This window comes from Balaenoptera acutorostrata, chromosome 12 (assembly GCF_949987535.1).
Source record: "Balaenoptera acutorostrata chromosome 12, mBalAcu1.1, whole genome shotgun sequence".
NCBI lineage: Eukaryota > Metazoa > Chordata > Mammalia > Artiodactyla > Balaenopteridae > Balaenoptera > Balaenoptera acutorostrata.
In genome coordinates, this window is record NC_080075.1 from 2,888,959 (window position 1) to 2,900,801 (window position 11,843).

Here is an 11,843-nt window from a genome sequence, read left to right on the forward strand (position 1 = left end):
GGAGCAGCTGGGCCCGTGAGCCACAACTACTGAGCCTGCGCGTCTGGAGCCTGTGCCCCGCAGCGGGAGGGGCCGCGATAGTGAAAGGCCCGCGCACCGCGATGAAGAGCGGTCCCCGCACCGCGATGAAGAGTGGCCCCCACTTGCCACAGCTAGAGAAAGCCCTCGCACGAACCGAAGACCCAACACAGCCAAAAAAAAAATAAATAAATAAATAAATAAATAAAGTAGCTATAAAAAAAAAATTAAAAAAAAAAAAAACTAATTGGATCCTATGTTAAAAAAAAAAAGAAATAAAAGAAAAGAAAAATAGGGGTTACTTTAAAAAAAAAAAAAAAAAGGAGGAACAACTTGAGGTCCAGTTTGCTAGTTGAGGCTTGGTTTGCTAGTTGAGGTTCTTAAAAGGCATGTCAAATACATTAAATTTTCAAGTGTCCTTTTAAAGGAGTTCATTTCACTACATTGGTGAATGGAACTGAACACAAAGAAATGCACCTTAAGAGTGATTTTTAAAATTCTCTGTATTCATGAATGCAGGATAAAGATGTGCAGGATGAACTTCAACTGAGGGTTTTGAATTTTCAGCTTCAATAGAATGAATGTCCATTTGTAGAAACCAAGGTGCCCTGCTGAGTCCTCCTAGTCTGCACAGCGGCTGGGGTCACACTGACACGTGAAGAGAGTCAAGGCTACAGGGGTAATTTAGAGTCAGACTCCTGACTCCGCGGGGAGACTGAGCGGTGAGGATGCCCAGCTGCCTGGACCCGAGCTGTGGGCCACGCGTTTGGGGAAGGGCACAGCTTCCCAGGGTAACAGCCTGCAAGTTCCAGATTGCGAAGAAAGATATTAACTGCCGCTTTGACAAGGACAAAATATATGTCTGTCTTAGAGTAGAAGGTGGATTTTTCTTGATTCTGGCAGGCTGGTCTCAAGACGATGCCCTCCTCCTCCCTGGGGATGTGCATCTCACCGTCTCTGCCGTAGGGGGTTTTAGGTAGAAACGGTGGAGAAGCCTGGCTGGTACCTCCTGTGACAGAGGCACAAGCCCAGAGAAGGGCAGCCAGGAAAGGGAGCCCTGGGGCCGTCACCTTTGAGCAGTCTCGAAGGTCAAGCTGATTTTAACAGATGGAGAAGTCAGGAGAGGAAACGGACCGGGCACCAGAGGCAGGGTGTCTGGAAAAGGCCTGGTGTGTGTGAAAAAAAAAAAAAAAAATGCAAGCACAAATACTTTTTTTAAAAAACCAAAAAAACAAACCTAGACCTGAGCGCTAGCTTCCTTCCTTGGTTTGATTTTAGAAAGTGCTACAACCAAATCAAGGTGAAAGCAGTGCAGACCGTCAGTGTGGCTTCTGCAGCGAAATCAGATAGAGGACAAGAGGCCCCCCGCTCAGTGCAAAGCTTGCCCGCCTGCCCACACCTGCAAGTCACCAACCGCGGTGCACGGCTCTGTCCCCACCCAGGGAGGCTGAGCCCCACCTAGCAGGTGCACCACGGCCTCCGGGCAGGGTCACGCTGTCACCAGGCCTTCACCGGGTTCCTCGCTTGCTCCTTTGAATCAGAAAACGACACCCCTTCCACGAGGCGGTGGACTGTGTCGGAGGCTCGTCCTCATCCGCAGCCCCTGAGGAGGAGCTTTGCCGCCCTCTGCTGGCGATGCTGCACAAGGACCACACGGCTGCACCCAAGCCCCTGGGGCTGCGGGGTGCCGGCGGGCGCCCTCCCACGGACCGGGGACGGGACGGTACCCTGAGCTCTGGGGTGGACAGAAGACTGTCCTTCAGAACGTGCAGAAGGCACGCGTGGTTTGGCTGGGGCCGTTAGTGAGAATCACGATGGTCCTCCTTTCTCCCTGACAGGCACCCGTAAGATGGAATACAAGGGTAGCAGCTGGCACGAGACCTGCTTCATCTGCCATCGCTGCCAGCAGCCCATCGGAACCAAGAGCTTCATCCCGAAGGACGGGCAGAACTTCTGCGTTCCCTGCTACGAAAGGCAGTATGCTCTGCAGTGCGTTCAGTGCAAAAAGGTACCTCTTATTCCCCCGGCCCTTGCACACCTGTTGTCCTTTCCGAAAGAGCGTCCACCTATCCCTAAAGTGTCTTTGTTCATCGCCCTCCTTGAACAAACAAGAAACAGCCCTAGACCTAGTGGGGGGGCGGCGGGGAGGGGAAAAGGAAACTGGAAAGGCCTGTCCCTGGGGTGGGGACAGATCCCTCGTCACACTCCAGGGCTGCATCAGGTTAAAGAAAGAAAAGCGTCCTAAGACCACAGACAGGGTGGGAAGGCAGGCTCTGGGCTCATTTTTTCCACCCAGGAAGCCAGCCCCACGGTGTCTGTTAAGCCTCTTCCTTCTTCCACCCGAGTAGCTGAGGCGGCTGTCGGAGCAGGTGCACCTGGTGCTGGAGAGACGCTCACAGGGGTCTGCCCGCGGGGGGGGGGGGGGGGGCTCAGGAGGGGCTGCGTGACATCAGATCCCGGCCCCTGCGCTGCGGTCTCCCTGCTTCGCCCTCCTGCCGGCCAGGAGGCAGTGCTGTCCCGGCAGACGCCCCGGTACCCACGTCACGAACGGGGATCCGGGGCCTGCCGCGGGGGCCTGGCAGCTTGGGGATGGGGCGGCGGGGGTGACCTTGCCGTCCGGAGGACAGCATCTCTGGGACCCGGACGCCGGTGCGGCGTGTCCTGGGCGAGGACCGCGCGTCCTCCAGAGGCGAGGGCCGGGACAAGGGCGCCAGGCACAGGCCTCCGCGGGAGCTGACGCCCTTCTGCCCGCAGCCCATCACCAGCGGGGGCGTCACATACCGGGAGCAGCCCTGGCACCGCGAGTGCTTCGTGTGCACCGCCTGCAAGAAGCCGCTGTCGGGCCAGCGCTTCACGTCCCGCGACGAGTTCGCCTACTGCCTGGGCTGCTTCTGCGACCTGTACGCCAAGAAGTGCGCGGGCTGCGCCAGCCCCATCAGCGGTGAGTGTCCCGTCCCCGGCCTGCACCACCCGCTGCCCCTCGTGTGGCTGCCAGGCTTTGGCTTGTGGACCTGTTCACGTGTGCGGACTCTGGGCCGCCGCGCTGCCCTCCCCCGCACGCTGGGCGCGCTTCCCTGCCTCCCCCCGGTCCCCGCGGCCTCTTCTCCACGGCGGCGTTATTTCTGCTTTCGGCTGGCTTCTCTCCAGACCGCAGGCTGTGGGTCTCTGACATCCCCGCACAGGCGCAGAAAAGCAGCTGCGCTGTGCACATGCTCCCCGGCCTCTGCGGGGGGCGCGCTCTGGGTCGTCCCTTCCACCCGCCAGGCGCTCGGTGGAGCAAGAGCCCGAATCTGGGCGACTACAGGGTGTGCCCCAAGTTCAGAGCGGAGACCAGATGGCTGGCGGGGCTCCGGTCCTGGAAACGCTCCCACTTCAAACACCCCTGGGGAACTCTACACACGTCCGCTGCCGGGTCATGACTTAACTACTCTGGGGGACGACCTGGGTGTTAGAATTTTTAGAAGCTGCTCAGATGATTCATATATGCAGAAAATCCTGAGACTCTCTGGCCTGAATCACTGGTTTGGTTCTGCCTCAGGGCCAGGGCCCGGGCTGTGTGATGTGCGGGTCTCTCGTAGTCATTGTGGGCCTAGGATGGGTAAAGGCAGTTTAAGATGTTTAGGGGAAGAGGCGAAAAGCTTTGCTGGTACAGCTCCAGTAGCAGAGGGAGCGTGGTATCAGAAAACTGGTCTCAGTTATACACTTATAGATTCCTTTTTTGATATTCTTTTCCATTATGGTTTATCACAGGATGTTGAATAGAGTTCCCTGTGCTCTAGGGTAGGACCTTGTTTATCCATCCTATATATAATAGTTTACATCTGCTAATCCCACACTTCAGTAAAAAAAAAAAAAGTTAAATTAGAAAAAAAAAAAAGGTCCCTATCTAGGTTTCAGATCATAAAAAAAAAGAGAACTAGCCTTGGAGACCTGGGTTCACCCCCAGTCCTGTCACTCACTAGCCCAGGGGATTAGCCTGAGGCCGCCCACGTGTGAATGGATGTAATGCCAGACGTCAGGCAGTTAAATTACAAAAGGAGCTAACTGCTGGGTGAATGACGGACTTCTCCTGCTCCTCTGAGACCTCCAACCATTAGCCAGTGTTGTTACTTGTTCTTAACATGGCAGATTGAGCCGTTATTTCTGGAAAGAGTTTGTAATCGCGAGTCATGATCCAATCCTTTCACCAAGGATTACCCCGTGTATCTGATTCCATTTTGTTTCAGGGGCCTTGGTGGCCGGACAGACCACCTGTGTTGTAACAGGTGGCCAACGTACCTTAAACGTTTGATAAGAAGTAGACATCAGACAGAGTCAGACACCCCAACTGAAATGAGTTCCTGCTTCCATTGTTTCAGTGAAGGATGGCTTTCTCCACTGCCCACACGTCCTCCTAAGCCGCTCTCACGTTCCACCACCCTCACTAGACCTCCGAGTCTCGTGCGTGGCTGAGGCTTGTTCCCGCAGCAGGCGTGCCCATCCCTCTGTCCCCCGCCCACGTAGCGTCTCTTTCGTGAGGCCGTTCTGGGCAGTTCCAGAGACGGTTCACATCTTCCTCGTCTGTGCTCCCTTTGGCGCCTCATTCATTAAATCGCCAAATTTTTGAGCACCAGACCTGAGTCACCCAGGGAAGGAAGGGGTGGGAGAAATTGGCTCTGTGACTCAGGCGTTTCACTCGGGTGGGAGGGACACACACACCCCGCAGGCTTCTTATAATTACGGCGATTGTCACGTAGCTGTGGAGTCCGTCTGTCTCTCTTTCTCCTGCGGTTCAGGAGCTCCCCGACCTGAGCACAGGACGGGATTTAAACGCGGAGCCCAGCGCTGATCACATCGCACCAGCCGGGCTTTGAACGCGTCCACGCAGGACTCCTCTCCCCCCTGCCCCCCCCCCCCCGTCCTCACCCGTGTCCTTGTCCTCCGTCCACAGGACTGGGCGGCACCAAGTACATCTCCTTCGAGGAGCGGCAGTGGCACAACGACTGCTTTAACTGCAAGAAGTGCTCGCTGTCGCTGGTGGGGCGAGGCTTCCTCACGGAGAGGGACGACATCCTGTGCCCCGACTGCGGGAAGGACATCTGAGCCGCTCCCCGACCCCCCTGCAGCCCCCCAAGCCCCTGCTCGCGCTGCACCTGGCTCCACCAGCCACCCGGGGACTCGCCTCCGCGCTGCTCAGCGGCACTCACGTCTGTTTACACCCTTCATCTACCCGTTGTGCTTGTTCTGTTAGAGGAGGAAAGCCACGGAAGCCTGAGGCGGGAAGAGGGTTTTGAGTGTTTGTTTGTAATCAGGCGAGGCCAATCAAAGTGTAAAAATCCTTTTGAGTGATACCTTTATAAACGCTTTTCTTTCACTGCATATTTAAATTTTAAGTGCAATGAATGTGTCGCGAACTTGAACGTTTCCAGGCTACGTAAGGTAACGAAGAGTTGGTATTTGCAACAGTGTAACTTTCTGTCGTGCGGGGGCCCAAAGCAAGATTATATGGCTTAAAATAAAGTTACCCAGAGCAAAATCTTTTGCCAGGTGCAGTGTGTGAAGTGGTGATGCAGCATTCAGGTTCTGAGTACGAGTAATACTTTACCACGGGTGCCACTGATCACTCTGGCGGGCTGGGTGGGTGTCGACTGAAACGGCATCACACCTTTTATTTAAGAGAAAGTCTCAGTTGGAATTTCTTTCTCTTGGAATGCAGTGCTCTGCCTTTGATGCAGTGACACAGGCCCCGCACATGGGCTAACGGCCTCGCAGGCAGCATGGGGTCACTTTTCTGGACAGAGCTCGGCGCCCTCCCATCATCATGGGTCCGGACCTGACAGTGGCCTGCCTTCTCCTCCGTAAGTGGAGGGGTGCAGAGGGACACAGGCACCTCGAGGCCAGAAATGACATCTTGGTCGCCCATGTAGTTATCAACAGCCGAGCACCTGAGGGCATCCTGGGAGATTTCAGTGAGTGTTTCTGAAAAGAAAGACAGTAAAGAGAGAATCGCTGCTATCAGGATAACACTCTTTTCCGGTAAACCTCTTAAAAATGGTTCGCTACTCCCTTGACCCAGAAAACCCCATAAAATTGTGCAAATCAAGAGGTTCAAATCTGTGTTCACTTTAGTAAGAACACGTGTGAAACTGCCCAGGCCGTTAAGGGTATGCATATCCAAAAAGCCACCAAAATATCTGCAGGCTGTCACTTGGCGGAAGCAATGTGTACCATTCCGTCGTCAGAATGGCGGAGCTGGTAGGTGGGCCCAGGCCAAACGGTGGGGCTGGACGCAAGGTCGGTGGCCCAAAAAGAGTGCTGAATTTTTACTGCACTCGCTCAAAAATGCAGAAAGTAATGCCGAACTTAAGGGCTTGGATGTAGATTGTCTGGTCACTGAGCACATCCAGGTGAACAAAGCCCCCAAGGTGTGGCGCAGGACTTACAGAGCTCACGGTGGGATCAACCCGTACGTGAGCTCTCCCTGCCACAGTGGATGATCCTCACTGAAAAAGAGCAGACTGTCCCAAACCAGAAGAGGCGGCTGCACAGGAGAAAAAGGTATCCCAGGAGAAACTGAAGTAACAAAAGCGTATGGCCCGGGAATAAATGCCATAAGAAATAAATGCCAATAAAAGTAAAAAAAAAAAAAGATTTAATATTTAGAGCCCCTAGCCTGGCAGTAGTCTGTAAACTCGTCCTGGAAAGAGCAGTTTACAGTTGGGAAGCACTGAGCCAATTTATGAGGTAGGGCATTGCACGCTTCCCTGTTTATAGTAACAGTCGTGACTTTTTGTCCTCAGTTTTCTAAGACAATGCAATATGATAAAATGATAGGCTCTGCAACAGAAACATCTGGTAGAAATCAAGTCCCATCTGTGCGGAGCATGTGTGAAGTCAGTTTCTTGACCTGAGCGCTGGTCGGTGCGGGAAACCCTTGATCACGGCTGAGACAGGCCTCTGGATGGACGGTCAGCTGGAGGCTTTGCTTAAAACGAATAACGCCCTCCATCCCTTGTGAGTTGTTTTGCCGGCTTCTTCTACTTTATGATACAAAAGTAAAAGCATTCTTGCAGATGTGCTTTTAAAAATAAAAACAGCAAAATGTTTTAGAACAGTAAAAGCTTCCTAAATCTTGGGATGGAGCATCTCACCGGCCCCTCATGATAACCACGGGCCACTAGACACAGCCAGCGTTAAATTACCCAACCTTAAATGAACGGTTAGGGGAGTTCCATGTCTAGGTAGGAGCTCCTATTGGAATAATCCTCCCACAAGTAACAACCACTCTGCACAGAATAGTTTTAAAAATCTGAGAACACTGGAGCCTGACCCACAGCGGGAGGACTCTGGAGGGGCGTGGGCCCTGGAAGAAGAGGGCAACCGGCAGGTTTCCTATTCTTACGGCTTTTAGGTCAGGGCAGGCCCCACAGGGCAGCTACAGCTCTGTTAGAAAACCTGCAGTCTCACCGGCTTGAAGAAACAGAGGCCAGGGTTTGGGACCAACAGCCTCTGGAAAGTGAGATGGAAAATTCTAGAAAAGAGAGCCCCAAGTTATGTGTGTGAAATCCCTACAGATCTCCGGCTGAACCACCGGACTCCAAGCAGCCCAGCCAAGCCTCAAAGAACTGACTTCTTCGAGAAGGAACTTTGGATGGTGGTGTGCACCACCATCAGCCCAGGTCAGCTGGGCTCAGCTGACCCTCTGCCCAGTGAAACAACTCTTTAGCTGGGGAAACTGTATACAAACTACATAACATAAAGTCTCTGAAAATGTCCCTAGAGGCATACAGCACACGGAGAAACATTTATTCAGGAAAGTCGACTGCATGTTAACAAGACCAGCGAAGTCTGTGGCATTTGAGCCCCAGCTGATCCCACCCTACCCCCACTCCCCAGTGTCACGTGGCAGAAGCTCTGCTCCAGGTTGGTGCTGCCCGGAAGGGAAGGGCTCCTATGGTCGAGGGCGCTGCCCCAGGGGTGATAGGCTGAGAATTCCGGGGCTCCAACCTCTCATGGGGTGAAGGTTCCACATTCAGAGGGGCAGTCTGAGAAGACCAGGGGCTACCCCCCCACTTCCCCAGCACCCACCTGGGAGAAGGAGTGTTCACTCTAGGAGAAGCCAACACTGTCCAGCCCCAGGGAGGAGGCAGGCTCTGTGAACCTCTGCAGCAGGGCACCATCTCGTACCAAGAATGGAGAAATCTGCCGCAGGGGACTGTCAGAAACAACAGAGATCTTGGTGGCAAGCAGTCGAGAGGGGGCTGCTGGCTCCGTGATACTAATAGCGAAAAGCAAAACGGCAGGCAGGTCTCAAGTGTAACTGAAAGAACTGGGGAAAGAGTTGAGGAGAGCGGTCCTGGGATCCCACTTAGCCCTGGGGGCCCGGAGGCTGTGGGCATGCGCTGGGCTGCACCCACCCACTCAAGAGCAGCCAGAGTGGGACGTGAACAGACTTGGAAGCATTCTCCAAGCCACACCAGCTCCTCAGCAAAGGGCAGAGGTCTTACTAGCTCAAGGTGCTTACACAGACCCTCCAACCAAACACTGCCGAACGTGTGTTATAAACACGTTCAAAGAGGGGCTTCCCTGACGGCACAGTGGTTAAGAATCCACCTGCTGATGCAGGGGACACGGGTTCAATCCCTGGTCCAGGAAGATCCCACATGCTGCAGAGTAACTAAGCCCGTGCGCCACAACTACTGAGCCTGTGCTCTAGAGCCCGCGAGCCACAACTACCGAGCCCTCGTGCCACAACTACGGAAGCCCACATGCCTAGAGCCTGTGCTCTGCAACAAGAGAAGCCACCGCAATGAGAAGCCTGCGCACCGCAATGAAGAGTAGCCCCAGCTTGCCGCAACTGGAGAAAGCCCTTGCACAGCAATGAAGACCCAACGCAGACAAAAAAACAAAAAAACAAAAAAAAACCCCCAAAAAACATGCTCAAAGAACTAAAGGAAACCACATTTACAGAACTGAAGGAATGTGCGTGAGAACAATCACGCATCAGACAGAGAATAAGCAAAAAGGAGATAAACATGATAAAAAAGAATCAAGTGGAGATTCTGTAGTGGAAAAGTATATTAGCCAGAATGAAGAAATTCACAAGAGGGGTCAATAGTAGATTTGAGTTGGGAGAAGATAAAAAACCAGTGAACTTCAAGATGGATCAACAAAGATTATGAAACTGAAAAACAGAGAAGAATAAAGGAAAACGAACAGAGAAATGTGGACATCACTAAGTGAACCAACATATGCGTAATGGGAGCACCAGGGAGAAGAGAGAAAAGGGACGGAAAAAATATTTAAGAATTAATGGCCAAAAACCTCCCCCGGGTTCAATGAAAAACATTCATCTAAAAATACACATCCAGGACTTCCCCGGTGGTCCAGTGGTTGGGACTCTGCACTTCCACTGCAGGGGGCACGGGTTCGATCCCTGGTTGGGGAACTAAGATCCGGCATGCTGTAAGATCCCTGGTTGGGGAACAGCCAAAAATATAAAATAAAAAAATAAAAACACATCCAAGAAGCATGACAAACTCAAAAGTAGGAAAAATGCAAAGGGATCCATACCCAGACACATCACAGTCAAAATGTTGAAAGCCAAAGATAAAAGGAAAAATCCTGGGCTTCTCTGGTGGCGCAGTGGTTAAAAATCCGCCTGCCAATGCAGGAGACACGGGTTCGAGCCCTGGTCTGGGAAGATCCCACATGCCGCGGAGCAACTGGGCCCGTGAGCCACAACTACTGAGCCTGTGCTCTAGAGCCTGCGAGCCACAACTACTGAGCCCGTGCACCACAACTACTGAAGCCCATGCACCTAGAGCATGTGCTCTGCAATGAGAAGCCACCACAGTGAGAAGCCCCGTGCACCGCAAAGAAGAGTAGCCCCTGCTCGCCACAACTAGAGAAAAGCCCGTGCAGAGCAGTGAAGACCCAACGCAGCCAAAAATAAATAAATAAACAAATTAGAAAACAAAACAAAACTAAGGACATCTGAATAAATCTATGGACTTTAGTCCATAATAACGTATCAATACTGATGGATTTCAACACATATACCACACTAACGTATAGCAGTAACATGGGAAACTGGGTGTGTAGTATATGGAAACTCTCTGTACTATCTTGGTGATTTTTCCATAAATCTAAAACTTACCTAAAATAAAAGGTTTATTTAAAAAAATTATATAGCAAGGCAGAATAGATATTAACAGAAGGCTTAGCTAGATGATGGTGTTTTTATATTTATGAAAACTATCTTTTACCTTAACTGGTATTTTAGTCTCTCCTAAGACTTAATTATTAGCCATATTTTTAAAATGAATATTTTAATTCAAATATGCTAAGACAAAAACAAAAACTTAGATAAAAAAATGTTTAGGTCTATTATATATACTTATTGAACTAGTCTTATTTCAGTCTTCTCATTAAACTGAACGCTTGGTTAAGTCTGAACACAGTTAACAAAGAGCTTCCAATTGCTCTTAGAATCAAATCCAAAGTCCTTACACGGCCCATTTAAGTCCTGTGTGGTCTGGCTCCTGCCCCCCTGCTTTGGGGTCATTTCACACTAGCCTCCCCACTCTCTCACTGACCCTAGCCACACCAGCCTTTCTGCCATGAAATCCTGTCCAGCCTCAGGGCTCCACTCTGCCCCTGGCTGGCATCTGAGTTATCCAGGGCTAGGAGCAAAGCACCCCAACACCTAGTGGCTTCGTACACCCCTCACTCTGCCCCCTCATGACTCAGAGTCAGCTGCCTGGGCTGGTCTCACCTGGCAGCAAGTGGGGAAGGGTGACAAGCAGTCCCAGGTCTGGGGGTTAGTGCTGGCTGCGGGCTGGGACACGTTTCTCCGGCAGGCTTTTCCCACGGCTGCCGCAGGGCTCCAAGAGCGAAAAGCAGTGGTTTGATCAAGGCAAACTACCAGGCCAGCCCACACCCAGCGGTGGGACGCGGACCCCGCCTTTGACGGCAGGAGCAATAAAGACCACGCAGCCCTTTAAAACCCACCGCGAACAGGACGCTCTTCCCGAAAGCTTTCCCAAACCGCCTTCCCTAACCACTCCTCACCCTCCCCCCTTCCCTCAACTGTTTGATGACTGGTTTTCTTCCCGTCATTACGATCATCCATCATTCGCTGAGCAGGAACTTACTAACTCACGTCTTTAGCTTTTCTGCCACAGTAGGAAAGACAACCAAGGTCAGCACCGACAGCACAGAGCACATGAGCCAGCAGAGGGCACTTCCGTAAAAAACCATCTAAATGGAAATGAGATGTTTTCGTCTCTTCTGTCCAGACAAAAAATGAAAGATCTACTTTCAAGTTCAAGGTAGAAAGTTACCTGAGGCTTTTCCAAGTTAATTAGTTAATTTAGAGCTTCAGTCTCCAACAGTAAGATACCAGTAAAAAGTATTAACTTCTTCAAGATCACTCCAAACACAAACAACCCCTCGACTGAATCTCTGGTCAGTCCCCCCCCCCCCCCCCCCCGCACCCTGGGCAGGAAAGCTTCCACAGGACAGGTTCGGGGGACGGCGTCTCCATCGCACGAAGTGCAGTGGCCGCCAGCGAGTCAGCCGTGCAGCAGGCCGCCCTGGCGACCCAGCACCTCCCGCAGGCCCAAGACGTGGCCGGACTGTTGGCATCAGGGCGGAGCCCAGCTGATCTGGGCACAGGAGGCTGTACATAAGGAATAAGTAACACTTTTTGACATAGTTTATAGTGAAACAGAAAGAGATCAAATCACTACAGAGTGCGTTACCGTTTTATTGTTTTTTGTGAATGAGAAACCTACTCAATAATTTTATTCCTTTTATTTAAATAAGGATAAGGCTCCTTAAAA

General features: G+C 51.9%; 1 protein-coding gene across 6 annotated transcripts in view; it reads left to right on the forward strand.

Annotated features, from left to right (window-relative positions):
- The window catches only part of FHL2 (four and a half LIM domains 2), a 56,911-nt gene extending 51,663 nt beyond the window's left edge, over positions 1-5,248 (forward strand). For all 6 annotated transcript variants that reach the window (XM_007172102.3, XM_057557976.1, XM_057557977.1 and 3 more), the window contains exons 4-6: positions 1,857-2,026; positions 2,773-2,959; positions 4,949-5,248. In XM_007172102.3, coding sequence (XP_007172164.1) covers positions 1,857-2,026; positions 2,773-2,959; positions 4,949-5,100 — 509 coding nt within the window. In that variant the 3' untranslated portion in view covers positions 5,101-5,248. The remainder of the gene's footprint in view (positions 1-1,856; positions 2,027-2,772; positions 2,960-4,948) is intronic.
- Positions 5,249-11,843: the final 6,595 nt, after the last annotated feature.